The sequence below is a fragment of the Rhinoraja longicauda genome, chromosome 6 (assembly GCF_053455715.1).
Source record: "Rhinoraja longicauda isolate Sanriku21f chromosome 6, sRhiLon1.1, whole genome shotgun sequence".
NCBI lineage: Eukaryota > Metazoa > Chordata > Chondrichthyes > Rajiformes > Arhynchobatidae > Rhinoraja > Rhinoraja longicauda.
Genome location: NC_135958.1, coordinates 22,977,794 through 22,995,692, shown reverse-complemented (window position 1 = coordinate 22,995,692; position 17,899 = coordinate 22,977,794). Strand labels below are relative to the sequence as shown.

Below are 17,899 nucleotides of genomic sequence, written 5' to 3'. Positions count from 1 at the left end.
CTATTTTTAAGTAGCTGGGGCAGGAAAGTTTAATGTTGTCTACAGGGTAGAGATAAGAGTTTGATTGGTAGATTGTCACATGTACCAAGGTACGGTGAAAAGGTTTTGTTTGTGTGCTATCCAGTCAGCGGTAAGATTAAAAAATTGATTAGTTTAGTTTATTGTCACGTGTACCGAGGTACAGTGAAAATGTTTTTTTGTTGCGTGCTATCCAGTCAATGGAAAACCTATACTTGATTGCAATCGAGCCGTCCACAGTGCACAGATACGGGGGTAAAGAGAATAACATATAGTGCAAGATAAAGTCCGGTTAAAGATAGTCCAAGGGTCTCCAATGAGATGGACGGTAGCCCAGGAATGCTCTCTAGTTGTTGGGAGGAAGGTTCAATTGCCTGATAACAGCTGGGAAGAAAGATAGAGAGTCCGAGGTGTAGCAATTGTCAGATAGCCATAAGACTTCATCAGAGCAGCAGAAAACATCAGCGATCCACTAACTATTCCAGATCGGTACTTTGTTGACCACAAACCCAACTCTTCACTTCTCAGGGAGACTGCGGACGCTGAAATTTTGAAGGAAACGCGCAAAGTGCTGGAGAAACTCAATGGGTCGGGCAGCATCTGTGGAGGGAAATGGACTGATGATGTTTCAGGCAGGGACCCTTCTTCAGACTTTACTTTAGAAACAGGACCTTCAGCCCACCAAGTTAGCACTGACCAGTGATCCCCTGTACACTAGCACTTTCCCACACTGAAGGGACAACCTGTATGTCTTTGGAGTGTGGATGGAAACCGGAGCACCCAGAGGAAACCCACGCAGTCACAGGGAGAACAATGCAGACAGCACTCAGAGTCAGGATTGAACCATGGCCTCTGGTGCTGTTAGGGAGCAACTCTGCCGCTGCGCCACTGTGCCACCCTGAAGTAAGGAGGGTGAAAGCTGGCAAAGAGAAGTGAAGAAAGGGAACCTCTAAAGCAAGATATTGTTAGGCTGCTGCAAATGGTCTCCTCTTCCGTTTCGAGTATTTTGCTGGGATCACTGAGCTGCTTGCATTTTGGAAGGTTAAAGGCTGCTGCGGATCTTTGCATTCTATGTTGGTGATCGAGGCTTGGCACTTTGCCAGCTCTGCTGTGAATGCCCTGGGTATCTGCACCAACCATCAGCTTTGGACCCACGCCCCCACCGAATGGAAGGGGAGGCAGGGCTGCTTTCAATAAAAGAGGAAGCATGTGTCACTTTAATGAATGGTGCTTCCAGACCAGTTGCCAATGTCGATAGTACCCATGCTGTTCACATCATTATTTTTTCCATAACGTGATTAATATGGAATTACGCGCATAGAGCAAGTCGTTTTGCAAATACACTCTGTGGGTAGATTACAGTGCCTAGAGAGATCACAAGTCCATGCACACAAGCACACCTTCAAAACATACACACAGAGATACACAGACACACATGCACAGTCACACAAAGATACAATACACATACAAATACAATGAAGAATGCGCACTCAGGCACACTCACACACACCGACACCGAGACACAGACACCCATACACACACACACATACAGACACACAAAGATACAATACATATACAAACACAGAATGTGCAGACACACTCTCACACACACAGACACAAAGAGACACACAGACAAGCATAGAATCACACATACAGACACACAAAGATACAATACCCAAACAAACACAGAAGAATACACACAGTCACACTCACACACACACAGACACAAAGAGACCCGCAGACACACAAAGAGACACATACGGAGAGGCGTGCATACAAACACATGGAGCGACACATGAATGCACACAGAGATACAATAAACACACACACACACACACACTAACACAAAGATGCAATATACCAGCAAACATATATAAGATGCGCACACACACTGACACAGAAGCATGCATAGACACACACACAACCACATACACAAGCACACAGACAAGCTCACGCCACAGCGGCACAGCAGTGGAGTTGCTGCCTTACAACGTATGCAGTGCCAGAGACCTGGCTACAGGTGCTGTCCGTACGTTCCCTCCCACACTCCAAAGACTTACAGGTTTGTAGATTAATTGGTTTGGTAAATGTAAAAATTGTCCCTAGTGGGTGTAGGAGAAACTAAACTAGTGCTCGACTAGTGTAGATGGACATGTTGGTCAGTGTGGGCAAGTTGTGCCGAAGGGCCTGTTTCCACACTGTATGACTGTGTGCATACAGACATGAGTACGCGCACACACACACACACACACACACACACATTGAATGAGAGAGCTGGAACCTAGTAGATAAGCCAGTGTGGTGACAGTGGAGCCCAGCACTTTTGCAGAGTGCTCCCAAATCAATAAGATGTTCTGTGTAGGATTTGAATTTGTGTACCCAACAATTTTATGGATGGAGCAGCTCTGATTCAATCCCCATCCTGCAAATAAAGCCAGGTTCCATTTTGATTCAGTCAGAGGATATAAGTTAATCTACGTTAGAACGGCTGCCTGCAGACACTCAAAATGGTTTGCCAGTCTGGCTGTGCCTTCAGCTCCGTGTTCGTCTGGGGAGACAGGGAACAGTCTTAGCGGAAAGCAATGTGTCCTGCACTTAGCTGCTTCACAGTCTCACCTTCAGGGGAGCTTAGATTTGCAAAACACTGTTGTCAAACAGATCAAATACAGCTGGGATTACTGGAGTGCTGAACACACCATGCAACCTGCTAGAATCTCATTTCACTCAAGTTGTGAAACGAGATTTGTAAAATCCCACTTTTGCAATTCACTTACCTTGAAATGTAATATTCAGCCCTATTCTACAATTACATTTCCACTGATGTAGAAGTAGAGGTGAGAATGCTAATCCTACATTGCAAATTTCCAATAAAGAGAGATGAAATCTGTCTTCCAGTTTAATTAAAGTCACACTTTACAGCCGCTGAAGACTGAAACTACAATATCTACTTTGTACATAGTCCGTTTCGGCAGGAACTCATTATCTAAATGGTGAAGGATTGGAGACTTAGGTGGAGGGGGATTTGTGTGGTTCATGACTCCCAACAAAGCTGGGATACAACACATCAAAGGCCAATTGAAGACATAGGTAGGCTGTTCAATCAGACAGTTCCAGGGTCAATGCATGGATAACTAACCATCAGATGCAAAGCTGAATTAAGTTCTTGCCTATCTTCTGAGGTGCGGCATGGTGGCGCAGAGGAAGAGTTGCTGCCAAACTGTGCCAGAGACCCCAGTCCAAACCTGACTACGGGTGCTGTCTGTCCCACGTTTGTACGTTCTCCCTGTGACCGTGTGGGTTTTCTCCAGGTGCTCCGGTTTACTCTCACACTCCAAAGACATACAGGTTTGTAGGTTGTCTGAAGAAAGGTCTCGACTCGAAATGTCACCTATTTATTTTCTCCAGGATTGCTGCCGGATCCATTGTGTTACTCCAGCATTTTGTGTCTATCTTCAGTTTGTAGCCTAATTAGTTTAGGTAAAAATTGTAAATTTGCCACTCGTGTGTAGGATAGTGCTCGTGTACGGGGATCGCTGGTCGGCGCGGATTCAGTGGACTGAAGGGCTCGTTTCCACACTGTATCTCTAAACCAACCTAAATGAAAATTAAAGTCCTCCAATCGACGTCACATTTTGGTGAATCTCCTCTGCGCTCTCTCCAACAAAACTATGTTGGAAACTTCATCAGCCAGGAACTGATGCAGTGTGAGATTACTTTAAATTGCAATTTGGTTTTTGAAACAATTTTATTTAAGCAGACTGTGACATACTGAATGTAAAATAACTATCGCAACAACTAAAGAAACATTTATAATTGAACGTTTAAAATGAATGCAACGCTGGAAGTCTGAAATAAAATCTGATAATGCTGTAATCAGCAAGTCAGGCAGTATCTGTGGAGAGAGAGAGGCACAGAGAGAAAGACAGAGACCAGAGACAGAGACACAGAGAGATAGAGAGACACGCAGATAAAGAGACAGACAGACAAAAAGGGACACAGACACAGAGAGACACACAGAGAGAATCAGAAAGACACATACAGAGACAGAGAGAGAGACATACAGCACAGGAACAGACCCTTCGGCCCAACTTGCCCATGCCGACCAAGATGCTCCATCTATGCTAATCCTTCCAGCCCACTTATGGCCCATACCCTTGAAATATTTCCTATTCATATACGGTCCAAATTGTTTGATGGGACTGGAGGCTGATAAATCCCCAGGGCTGACTGTCTGCATCCCATCAAAGAGGTGGCTGCAGAAATCATTTTACAATGTTTAATAGTTTGTAGGATCCGTTTCAGGATTCAGGAATCCGTTCCTGTGGATTGGAGGGTAGCTAATGTTATCCCACTTTACAAGAAAAGAGCGAGAGAGAGAAAACAGGAAATTATAGACCAGTTAGCCTGACATCGGTGGTGGGGAACATGCTGGAGTCAATTATTAAAGAGGTAATAATGGCACATTTGGACAGCAGCAAAAGGATTGGTCCAAGTCAGCATGGATTTATGAAGGGGAAATCCTGCTTGACTAATCTTCTGGAATTTTTTGAGGATGTGACAAGTAAAATGGATGAAGGAGAGCCAGTGGATGTAGTGTATCTAGACTTTCTGAAAGCCTTTGATAAGGTCCCACGTGGGAGGTTGGTGAACAAAATTAGAGCACATGGTATTGGGGTTAGGGTACTGACATGGATAGAGAATTTATTCACAAAATGCTGGAGTAACTCAGCAGGTCAGGCAGCATCTCAGGAGAGAAGGAATGGGTGACGTTTCGGGTCGAGAATTGGTTGGCAGAGAGGAAGCAAAGAGTAGGAATAAACGGGTCCTTTTCAGAATAGCAGGCAGTGGCGAGTGGAGTGCCGTAAGGCTCAGTGTTGGTGCCGCAACTATTTACAATATACATTAATCATTTGGATGATGTAATTAAAGAGACGTATAAAATTATGAAAGGACTGGACAAACTAGATGCAGGAAAAATGTTCCCAATGTTGGGGGAGTCCAGAACTAGGGGCCACAATCTAAGAATAAAGGGGAGGCCATTTAAAACTGAGGTGAGAAGAAACATTTTCACCCAGAGTTGTGAATTTGTGGAATTCTCTGCCACAGAAGGCAGTGGAGGCCAAATCACTGGATGAATTTAAAAGAGAGTTAGATAGAGCTCTAGAGGCTAGTGGAATCAAGGGATATGGGGAGAAGGCAGGCACAGGTTACTGATTGTGGATGATCAGCCATGATCACAATGAATGGCGGTGCTGGCTCAAAGGGCCAAATAGCCTCCACCTGCACCTATTTTCTATGTTTCTATGTTTCTTAATGTTGTAATAGTACCTGCCTCAACTGCCTCCTCTGGCAGCTCATTCTATAAACCCATCACCTTCTGTGCGAAAAATGTTGCCCCTCGGGCCGATTAAAGAGAGAGACATGGAGACAGAGAGTCCAGATAGAATGGCAAGTTTGCAAAATTAAGATTTAAATTAAAATGAAGATTTGCAAGATTAAAGAGAGAGAGACACTGAAAGGTGGACACAAAATGCTGGAGTAACTCAGCGGGACAAGCAGCATTCGATTTAAACCAACATCTGGAGTTCTTTCCAACACGAGACAGAGAAAGGGACGGGTACAGAGACAGTGATCGTCTGTGTCTCAGAGACCGACAGAGGAACACAGGGTCAAGAAGCTAGACAGAATGGCAAGGTTGCAAAGTTTCTGCTTTGACATGAAGCTTAAACTCTGCTTCCCTCTCCACAGATGCTGCCTGACCTGCAGAGTATTTCCAGCATTTTGTTTTTATTTAAAAAAAATAATTGCCTTGTCAATCCACCATCTGTGATTAACCCGAATTTAAATTAACAAATGTCATTAAACCGCCCCCTCTCTTTAATCCATGTTTTGTCAAAGCTTTTGCCCATCTGTCTCTACGTTTCTATCTGCGAACTGGAGTCAAATCATGTTTGGAAACCTTTCTGCCAAGTACTTTGGGACATTTTAGCAAGATATAAGTTGGGAGGTCATGTTGCAGATGTTGGGGAGGCCGCATTTAGAGTATTGTGTTCGGTTCTGGACACCGTGTTATAGGAAAGATGTTGTCAAGTTGGAAAGGGTGCAGTGACGATTTACACCGATGTTGCCAGGACTCGAGGGTCTGAGCTATCGGGAAAGGTTGAGCAGGCTGGCACTCCATTCCTTGGAGCACAGGAGGATGAGTTGCATAAAATCATGGGAGGAATAGATCGGGTAGACGCACAAATTCTCTTGCCCAGAGGCAATCGAGAACTGGAGGACATAGGTTTAAGGTGAAGGGGAAAAGATTTAATAGGAATCTGAGGGGTAACTTTTTCACACAAAAGGTAGTGGGTGTATGGAATGATGAGGTAGTTGAGGCAGGGACAATTGCAAAGTTTAAGAAACAATTAGACAGGTACATGGATAGGACAGGTTTAGAGGGATATGGGCCAAATACAGGCAGGTGGGACTCATGTAGATGGGACATGTTGGTCAGTGTGGGCAAGTTGGGCTGAAGTGCCTGTTTCCACGCTGTATGACTTTATGACTCCATGGCTATGTTGGTACCAGATAAATACAGGTTGTTGCTGAAATTATGTTATGGTATTGTATTGTTTTCTGGCAAGATGGATGTACAGTCAGCAGTTCCACAGCAAATTTAAAAGAAAATCTAAGTTGCAACATTTCAAAACACATTTCATTTTAGACCCCTTTGGCCCAAAAGTTGCAGAAAAAGTTATGAAGCCCTCTGCATGCTGACTAATTCAACCTGAGGGAGTGGCTGGTGCATTTGGGTGGAGCCTGGTTTAACTGCTAAGTTTATAAAACTTACAAAAACTTCCAGGAATTCAAATTACACTGTAGGAAATTTGATGATTTGGACTGGTCATCACGATTGTTATGTTGATATCAGGCTGTGCTTGGAGACAGAATAGCAGCATAAGCAGGCAGAAGTTCCAGATTGCAGTTTAAGTGGAGTGAATGGTGGAATCATTGGTGGGAAACCCAAGGCAGCTGAAGAAGGCACGAAATAAGAGACACACAAGAAACCGCAGATGCTGGGATCTTGAGCAAAACATGAACGTGCTGGAAGAACTCAGCGGGTCAGACGGCATCTGAAGAGGGAATAGATGACAATTCGGATAGGGACCCTTCTGCAGACTTGCGGATTGGACGGCAGTAAGCTGGAAAAGAGAGGTGGGGGCAGGCAAAGCCTGGATGTGATAGGTGGATACAGGTGAGGGGGTGTTAGATTGGCGAATTGTCCTCTATACCTCTCCGATCCACGTACTTGTATAATTATGGTGGGTATGTGTAACAAGCTGCCAAAGAAAATGGTGGAGGCGGGTACAATTACAACCGTTAAAAACCATTTGGACAAGTATATGGACAAGGGAGCTTTGCACGGATGTGGACCAAATGCAGATAAATGGGAAGGCATTTGGCCAGCATGGACCAGTTGGACGGAAAGACTCTATGAAGCCCTATCGCAATAGCTGTACATTGCCGGGGATTTGGGGGGAAAGGTTGTTAGTTAGAGGTTACCTAAAATTGGAGAATTCAATGTTCATACCCTTGGGTTATAAGCTACATAGTGGAATATGAGGTGCCACATTAGAAAAATTACACAAAGGAGCAAAATTATGCCATTTGGCCCAGAGCTCCGCTATTCAATTATGGTTGATCTATTTTTCCCTCTCAATCCCATTCTCCTGCTTAGACCCCATAACCTTAAACACCCTTCCTAATCAAGAGCCTAACCAGAACATAGAACAATGCAGCACAGGACCCAAATGATTTTGCCAAACATGATACCAAGTTAAATTGATCTCCTCTATCTGTACATGATCCATATTCCTCCATTTCTTGCATAACCACGTGACCATCAAATAGCTTCTTAAATGTCGCCAAAACTACTCCTGGCAGCGTGTTCCAGGCCCAATCTGTTCTACGTTGCCTGCGGCTGAGGCTTATACAGTCGATAGGAACGTCTCTTTACCTGATGGGGCTGCGGCCCAGATCGTGGTCCATGGCGTGCACCTGCCCCACTGGGGTGCCTGCCGGGGCACTCTCGTTGACCTTCATGAAGTAGATGGGCAGGGAGAATATGGGAGGTTCGTCCGCGTCCTCCACAGAGATCTTGACGGTGGTGGTGTCCTTGAACGGGCCCCTGCTGACGAAGCGCGTGTCGAAGAACACATTGGCTGCCTCCACCTTCAGAGAATAGGACTTCTTGGCTTCGTAATCCAAGCCCAGCTGAAGCGAGAGACAGAGATGGATCATTTGACAATGGGGAAGGGCTGAGCTCAAGGCAACACTGATGGATGGGGAGGGTGTGGGAGCAACACCATGATAGCGGCTAATATATCTTCCAACAAAGTGACTCGAGATGAAATATATCCTGCGGTACATCAAATGAGCTGGAGAGCCGAGTCAAGCAACACCACTTCCCTCAGCCTCTCTGCCGTGTAACCTTAAGCATTAGTCTACTGCCAGGTCTGTGCAGAGCTGATTGCCTTTCAAACGCATGCATAAAATTACACGCCCATTCAACCTAACAGATTGGGGTGGCACAGTGGCGCAGCGGTAGAGGGTGGTGTGTAAATGGAATGAACTGCCAGAGAAGGCAGGTACATTTAAAAGACACTATGGGACTAGGGCCTAGCGATAGAGCCTACATCGCCAGAGACCCAGGTACGATCCTGACTATGGGCGCTTGTCTGTACGGAGTTTGTACGTTCTCCCTGTGACCTTCGTAGGTTTTCTCCGAGATCTTCGGTTTCCTCCCACACTCAAGATGTACTGGTTTGCAGGTTAATTGGCTTGGTATAAATGTAAATGATCCCTAGTGTGGGTAGGATAGTGTTAGTGTGGTCTCGGTGGACCGGTGGGCCTGTTTCCGCGCTATATCTCTCAACTAAACTAAACGAAACCTAGATAGGCCATCTTGGTTGGCATGGAGGAGTTGGGCTGAAGGGTAGGTGGGAAGGTGGGCTGTAACTGGGAGGAGTCAGAAGGAGGGGTGAAAAGTAGGCTTGTGTGCCGCATACATGCTAGCACAGCCCCGTTGGGCTGAGTGGCCATTTTCTATACTGTTACAATTATTTATAATTCTGATTGGTTCCAAAGAGAAGGCGGTTTAAAAAAAAACAAATGGAAGAGAAGCCTGTGAAATTAGTATGATAGCTCTCATGACTAATCAGGAAAGTTTAAAACAAAACAGATGGTAAGATTAGCATGAATTTTACATAGCGACTGACAGGCCTAATTAGGATGATGATGTGAAGTAGTGAATAATGGATGGCACTGCGTTTGGGGCCCAGACATCATTTTCCAAGGTCAGGCGCTGTGTTAAACTTGTTCCAGCTGATTAAATAGACTTGGCAGAGGATTAGCTGCACAACTTTGAGAGATAATACCTTACAGCCCAAGCCCATCCTTCAGGTCTGGATGACCCAGGTTTCTCAAGCAAGCTTGCATATCAGAGAGATAAAACTGGAGGGTATAGATTTAGAGTAACGGGTAAGAGATTTAGTGGGGATCTGGGGCGGCACAGTGGCACAGCGGTAGAGCTGCTGCCTTACAGTGCCAAAGGCCTGGGTTCGATCCTGACTATGGGTGCTGTCTGTATGGTGTTTGTACGTTCTCTCGGTGACCGCGTGGATTTTCTCCCAGTGCTTCGGTTTCCTCCCACACTCCAAAGACAAACAAATGTGTAGGTTAATTTGCTTTGGTTTAGAAAAATTGTAAATTATCCCTAGTGTGTAGAATAGTGCAGTATGCCCAAACGCCCAAAGAAACGGTTCAAAGGCTGACAATAGACGATAGGTGCAGGAGTAGGCCATTCGGCCCTTCGAGCCAGCACCGCCATTCAATGTGATCATGGCTGATCATTCACAATCAGTACCCCGTTCCTGCCTTCTCCCCATACTGCATCACGGACCACCTCCAGCATGCAGGCCTAGCCCCAATAGAACTGGAAACCTGTGCCAGTGGCAGGACTGGCTGGCTTACAACCACGAGGAATGCAATCAGCAGGTTTGAAGTTAATTGCCAAAGCCGACTCATTAGTGCCAGAGACAGGAGGAGGGCTGCAACCCTAAATCCTCCCACAGCAGCCTTCATGTGACCCCACTGCTTCCACGCGTGCGGCTGTTGCGTTGGACTTGTGAGTCGCACTCCATCCCACAAGACATGAGACTGCACAACCACGCTGTCGCCGTTTACGACGGGCCACCATCTCAGGGTGATCACTGGTTGGTGCGGACTCTTCAGACTTTAGAGTGTAGAGATACAGTGTGGAAGCAGGCCCTTCGCCACTGAATCCAAGCCAACCAGCGATCACCCCATAAACTAGCACTATCCTACACACACGAGGGGCAATTTACAATTTTACAGATACCAATTAACCTACAAACCTGCACGTCTTTAGAATGTGGGAGGAAACCGAAATACCTGGAGAAAGCCCATGTAGTCTCAGGAAGAACATACAAACTCTGTACAGACAGCACCCATAGTGAGGATCGAACCTGTGTCTCTGACGCTATAAGGCAGCAATTCTACTGCTATCGTGCTGCCCAACATGGTGGGCAGAAGGGCCTGTTTCCGCGATGTAACTCTAAAATTCTAAAAAAAAGTCTAAAAGTATCTACGGTGAAGGAACTTGCTTCCAAAACCCTTTCTCCAGCAGCTTGTGATCCAAGCCATGGACAAGTAGTGTAAGAAAATAACTGCAGATGCTGGTACAAATCGAAGGTATTTATTCACAAAATGCTGGAGCAACTCAGCAGGTCAGGCAGCATCTCAGGAGAGAAGGAATGTACGGGTCTGAAGAAGGGTCTGGACCCAAAAGGTCACCCATTCCTTCTCTCCTGAGATGCTGCCTGACCCGCTGAGTTACTCCAGCATTTTGTGAATACAAGCCATGGACAAAATTATTCCAGAGCTAATAAAACAAAGGCGTCTTTATAAATCGTCCCAGTGGCTTTGCTTGTGTGAAGCTGAGAGGTGAATCCTGGCAGGTAAGTCACCCAGCCTAGAATGGAGCAGAACATATCCCAAATCTCCTGAGGAGTCCCCAGTTCCTACCGCTTCCACAGCATTGGCTCCGTACCTTTTTCAGCCGGATGATTCCCTCCTGAGTCTGCGAGTCGGTTGTGATCTCGAAGAGATCTTTTCCGTCCCCGTCGATAATGCTGTAGGTGACCATGCCGTTTTCCCCGACATCCGGGTCTTTGGCTTTGAGCTGTCCCACCACCGTCCCCACCTTGGCAGCCTCTGACAGTGACATCTGGTACACACCTACAAGGACAAGGGAGCCAAGCATTGCCATTAGGATACAACGCTGAAAACAGGAACCAATGTTGTTTCCACAGTCTATCCGCTTTGTTCTACCGTTAAATAAAATGGTAGAGGCTTAGGTTTATATTTATTACTCACGTCTACCGAGGTACAGTAAAAAGCCTCATTTTGCATGCTATCCAAACAAATCAGATAATACCATACATAAATACAATCAAGTCAAACTTAAGTACAGTAGGGGGAAGGGGCAGAGTGTAGAATATAGTTCTCAGCATTGTTCCATAGACAAAGTCCAATATCCACAATGGGGTTTTTGGTGAATTGGAGAGTATCCCAGCTCATGGGAGGAATTCTGTTCAGGAGCCTGATAACAGAGAGGAAGACGCTGGTCTTGAGTCTGGTCGTGTGCACTTTCAAGTGTCTGCATTACAGCGCCAGAGAGCAGGATTCGATCCTGACCTTGGGTGCTGTCTGTGTGGGGAAACCAATCTTTAGACTTTAGAGATACAGCCAGAACAGGCCTTTCGGCTCAGCTGAATATTCGCCGTTCAGCCATCACCCATTCTCTAGTACTATCCTGCACACTAGAAACAATTTAAAGATGCCAATTAACCTACAAACCTGTACAGGTTTGGAGGAAACCAGAGCACCGGGAGAAAGCCCACACGGTTGCAGGGGGAAGGTACAAACTGTGTGCAGACAGCACCCCTCATCAGGATCGAGTCCAGGTCTGACGCTGTGAGGGAGCAGCACTACCCACTGCCCCACTGTGTCACACTTTGACAATCTAACAACGTCCAATCCAAACTCAACCCCATCAACACCAATCTAACAACAGCCAATCCAAACCATAACCCAGCTCAGCCAATCACAACCCTATTCGACAACAGCCAATCTAAAACAGGATACAAAATATCTGAGCATTTGCTGGGCTCTCCTGTGTCTATTCATCTTTGTTGTAGAGTTGTACAACACAGAAAAAGCCCCTTCGACCCAATTCATCCATGCCGACCAAGATGCTCGTGTATGCTGGTCCCATTTCCTGCATTTGACACTTATCCTTCCCTTTCCTGTCCAAATGTCCCTTAAATGTTGCTATTGTACCTGTCTCCAACTACCTCCTCTTGCAGCTCGTTCCATATACCCACCACCCTCTGAGTGAAGAGTTACCCCTCAGGTTCCTCTTGAATCTCTCATCTTAATTCATTCCCTTTGAGTCTTTGTTCCAAACATTTAACACACTGTGGTGTTGTGAAGATATCAAAAGGCTTCCTTACTTTGAGGGAACTTTGGAGGATTGTCATTGACGTCAGTGAGGGTGATTGTCACTTTCGTTGTCCCGGAGAGTCCTCCCATGTGCCCTCCCATATCCTTTGCCTGGATCACTACCCGATATTCCTCTCGAGCCTCTCGGTCCATGTTTGGAAGAGCCGTCCTTATGATACCTGAGGAGAGATGAGAGGAAAAATAACTCCAACTTCTTGTGCTTCTCCATTGAAAATGATGGAGTCATGGTGTCAAAGAAAGATACAGCACAGAGAGAAGCCCTTCAGCCCATCAAGTCCTCACCGACCATCAACCACACATTAACACTGATCCAACATGTATTCCCCAGTTTTTTATTCCCCCACATTCTACCACCCACCGACACACGAGTGGCAATTTGCAACAGCCAAATTAGTTTGGTTTGGTTTGGTTTGGTTTGGTTTGGTTTGGTTTGGTTTGGTGACAGAGCATGGAAACAGGCTTCCGGCCAATCGAGTCCATACTGACCAACAACCAAACACTAGTTCTATCCTACACTCTTGGAACAATTTGCAGAAGCCAATGAACCTACAAACCTATCTAAAAGCCTCCTATCGCATCTGCCTCCACCATCACCCATAGCAGTGCATTCCAGGCACCCACCACTCTGTGTAAAAAACTTTGCCTGCACACCTCCTTTAAACTTTGTCCCTCTGTCCTTCTAGCATGAAGGAGTTGGTCTGAAGGGCCTGTTTCTACGCTCTGTGGTTCTGAGTCTATTAACTCTGGGAACTTACTAGTGAGGAAATAGAACATTAACACTGCCAATCATTGTAGTGTCACTTTTTTTAAATCTTTGGCAGAGTGGAGTAATCATTCTGGGTTTTCTTAATGCTTGGGACAGGCTATTCAGCCCCAAGAGTCCATGCACTTTAGAGCCTTGGAGGAATGCTTCATTGCACGTGAAATGTATTGAGGCATTTAGACGCCAGAAGGCATCGAGAGACTCTAATGATATGGAAGATATCCTTCCTCTCAAATCTTTCTTTCCATCTCATTTCACCGAAATACGACTGATCCCTCGAGATCAACTTTCTGATGAGTCTAGACAAAAACTTTAAAAAGTATACTTTCCAGAGCCAGAGCTGAAAAGAAAATTAGTCCCTTTCCCCACATCTGAATAAATTATGTAACTGAGAAATCGCTCTACAGCTCCCTGGAGGCAGAACTAATATAATGTTGTTTATAAAAATTTTAAAAATTGCTTTACATTTGTTCCGAACCCAGTTTCAAGTAATTTGAAGCTGCATTTCACTTAATGGATCTGAAAGTCAGACAGAAACATGTCCACAAACCGTGCTTGGTGTTCCAAAATAAACTCAATTAGCAGACATCAAGAATATTCTTTGCAGGAATTTCCTTCTTCGGTCCAAAACTATTTTGTTTTGAAGGGAACGGAATGGGAAGAGGAAAAATGTGGGAGTTTAGTTTGGGAATGGGGAAAGGGGACAGGGAGAGAATTCAGGAATAAGGGATGGGGAAAGTTGTGAGGGCACAGTGAGAAATAGGTGAAAGGCACCGAAGATCAGGAAACTTGTGAGTGAAACACAGAGCAACATATAAGGTTTAGCCTACTGAGACCGCGCCAACTATCGATCACCCTCGACACATGCACTAGCCTACACGCTAGGAACAATTTACAATTTACCGAAGCCAATTTACTTAAATCCTGTACGTCTTTTATTTAGTATAGTTTAGTTTGGGGATACTGCATGGAAACAGGCCCTTCAGTCCACCAAGTCCACAACCAGCAATCACCCATGCACTAATCCTATCCTACACACTCCAATGACAATTTACAGAAGCCAATTCACCTACAAGTTTTTGGAGTGTGTGAGGAAACCGGAGAAAACCGACACAGTCACAGGGAGAAAGTGCAAAGTTAGACAGCACCTGTAGTCAGGATCGAACCCGAGTCTCTGGTGCTGTAAGACAGCAACTCTACCACCGTGCCGCCCCCTAAACTTTGTACTTCAATCTTAGAAAAAAGAAACGTGCTTTCCCATCTTTCTGACAACTTTGCACAACTGTTGGGTGTGGAACTCAAATTGTCAAATGTAATTCAGTCTGCACCAACCAAATTGCCCCTGGTGTCAGTGGGTGACAGAGGAATTGGGGGTTAGAATTATAGCGTGATAAAGCACAGTAACAGGCCACTCGGCCCACAACCTCTTTGTTGACCATCATGTACATATGAACGCTAATCCCATTTACCAGCACTGAGTCCACGCCGACCATTCGCTCACACGTTCTATGTTATCCCATTTTCCCATCCTCCACTTTAGACATTAGAGATACAGTGCGGAAACAAGCCCTTCGGCCCACCGAGTCCATACCGACCAGCGATCATCCCGTACATCTACACATTGGGGCCAATTTTACAGATGCCAATTAACCTACAAATCTGTACTTCTTTGGAGTGTGGGAGGAAACTGGAGCACCCGAAGGAAACCCACGGGGTCACGCAGATAGTACCCAAGGTCAGGATCAAGCCTGGGTCTCCAGTGCTGTGAGGCAGCAGCTCGAGCAGCTTCGCACAGTGCCACCCCTTAGTTTCTATATAACTGGAGCATAACAATCCTCCATCAGTAACACCTCCAGATTCAGGGACAGTTTCTTCCCAGCTGTTATCAAGCAACTGAACCATCCTATCAACAACTAGAGAGCGGTCCTGAGCTACTATCTACCTCATTGCAGACTCTCACACTATCTTTAATCAGACTTTACTGGACTTTATCATGCACTGAACGTTATTCAATGTATTCTGTATCTGTACACTGTGGACGGCTCGATTGTAATCACATATAATCTTTCCACTAGTATAAGAAAATAACTGCAGATGCTGGTACAAATCGATTTATTCACAAAATGCTGGAGTAACTCAGCAGGTCAGGCAGCATCTCGGGAGAGAAGGAATGGGTGACGTTTCGGGTCGAGACCCTTCTTCAGACTAGTCTTTCCACTGATTGGTTAGCGCGCAACAAAAGCTTTTCACTGTAGCTCGGTACACGTGATAATAAACAAAACCAAACTAACATCGACCCACTGAGACACGCAACATGCCTCTGTCCTGGGATGTTAGTTTTTGAGGCGGGCCAAGGAGAGGTGGTCTTGACGGAGAATAAAGAAGGATGCGGCAGGGGACCACCGAGAGCAAAGACGGACCCAGCAAGGGGAGGGGGTCGAGAACGAAGAGGGACAAAGATGATTCAATGGAGTGCTTTTGTAACTTTGTCAGCGCCAGAAATGTGGTGATGCCTTGTGTACTTTATGTGTTGTGTGCAAAAACAAGAACGTTTCACTCTATCTAGGTACATGTGACGATAAAGTATCATTGAATTGTGTATGTCGTCTTGTTTAGACGGGCTGGCGTTCCTACCTGTCTGCGGTTCGACTGAGAAGTAAGGCTGACCCTCGAGTATGCTGTAGACCAGCCTGGCACTGTTCCCGTACGATGGATCATCTGCATCGGTGGCCGTGACTTGAATCACAGACGTACCTGAAGAGGAGAGGAGATGATCACATTGTCAGCGCGAGTGAGGGAGTGATGAATGGAGCTGGCGCGTGAAGGAGAGGCACAACCCAGGACTGAGCATCCCCATCCATCATGCTGTCAGACCCCTGCACCTCCACCTGTCTTCGCTGCAAGATAAGAAATTCTGTTATGAAAGATTTCGGAAAGTACACCGCCCGCAGGTTTGTCTGTGCTGAACAAAAGATGTAAAAGCACCGGAGCACCCACAGAAAAGATTAACCGCAATGATATCAGTAGCCGTAAGCAGGAAAGAGTGCAGAGAGGCAGCACTGCGACCCAAAAGCTAACTGAGGTCAGAGTTTAGCCGACAATGACTCTACTTTGGTGCGGAGTTTTGGTTATGACACTGAGTTTCGAACTTAAACTGACACCAATGCTTGGGAATAGAAAAGTGAAAAGGGGGGATTTTAATTTTTTTAAAGTGGCGGCACGGTGGCGCGGTGGTAGAGCTGCTGCCTCACAGCGCCAGAGACCCAACTTCGATCCTAACTACGGCTGCTGTCTGTACGGAGTTTGTACTTTCCCCCTGTGACTGCATGGGTTTTCTCCAGGTGCTCCGGTTTCCTCCAATGCTCTAAAGAGGTACATGTTTGTAGGTTAATTGTAAATTGCCACTAGTGTGGGGATTGCTGGGTAGCGCAGACTCTGGGCTGAATGCCTGTTTCCACCCTATATTTCTAAAGTCTAAAGCCGAACGATTTATGAGCATGTTGTCAGGATTCAAGGGCCTGAGGCACAGGGAGGGGTTGGGATGGCTAGGACTTTATTCCTTGGAGCGCAGAAGGATGAGGGGTGATCTTATAGCGGTGTATAAGATCATAAGATCATAGTTTTCATTCACCCTCTCTATCCCTCTCATGCTCTCATTACCATGATTAGGGGAATCAAGAACCAGAAGACATTTGTTTAAGGTGAGAGGGAAAGATTTAAGAGGAACCTGATGGGCAGCCTTTTCACACAGAGGGTGGTGGGTATATGGAACCAACTGCCAGAGGAGTTTGTTGAGCTAGGTACAATAACAGCATTTAAAAGACATTTAGGCAGGTACATGGATAGGGAAGGTTTAGAGGGATACGGGCCAAACACGGACAGGAGGGACTAGTGTCGATGGGACATCTTGGTCAATGTGGGCAAGTTGGGCCGAAGAGCCTGCTTCCATGCCATATGACTCTATGACTCTAGTTGGAGAAGCAACAGAGCTCAGCAAAGGCTGGGGTTACCTGCAATTTATCTACACTGTGTAGGAGAGAACTGCAGATACTGGTTTAAATCAAAGGTAGACACAAAATGCTGGAGTAACTCACCAGGACAGGCAGCATCTCTGGAGAGAAGGGATGGGTGATGTTTCGGGTTGAGACTGATGTCAGGGGAGTGTGCGGTACAGTTTTAGAATGTAGTCAGAGAGCAGTGAGAGAGGATGTTGCTGAACTCTCGTCGGAGAGAGGTGAACTTCAAAGTAGACATACCTTGAGGAGATTTTGCAGTGGAGCGAACAAAATGTGTAGGAAAGGGCTGCAGATGCTGGTTTAAATCGAAGGTAGAGCACTAGTCCCTTCCTGCCCGTGTTTGGCCCATCTGCCTCTCTATTTCAGATTTCTGGTACAAATCGCTATTGTATTCTTGTTTCTTTTTTCCGTAACCATAACTCTGACAGGGATCTACCACCCACTGGGTAACGGTTATGGGGAAAAAAACAATAACAAATTGTGCCAGATAGAAATGCAGATAGAAAATGTT

At 45.8% G+C, this 17,899-nt stretch overlaps 1 protein-coding gene across 3 annotated transcripts in view; it reads right to left on the bottom strand.

The window, feature by feature from the left end:
- cdh11 (cadherin 11, type 2, OB-cadherin (osteoblast)) overlaps nucleotides 1–17,899 on the bottom strand; it is a 121,892-nt gene that overhangs the window by 22,551 nt on the left and 81,442 nt on the right. For all 3 annotated transcript variants that reach the window (XM_078400720.1, XM_078400722.1, XM_078400721.1), the window contains exons 4-7: nucleotides 16,007–16,126; nucleotides 12,600–12,767; nucleotides 11,135–11,322; nucleotides 8,021–8,277 (exon numbers count right to left, since the gene is read on the bottom strand). In XM_078400720.1, the coding sequence (XP_078256846.1) occupies nucleotides 8,021–8,277; nucleotides 11,135–11,322; nucleotides 12,600–12,767; nucleotides 16,007–16,126 (733 nt within the window). The remainder of the gene's footprint in view (nucleotides 1–8,020; nucleotides 8,278–11,134; nucleotides 11,323–12,599; nucleotides 12,768–16,006; nucleotides 16,127–17,899) is intronic.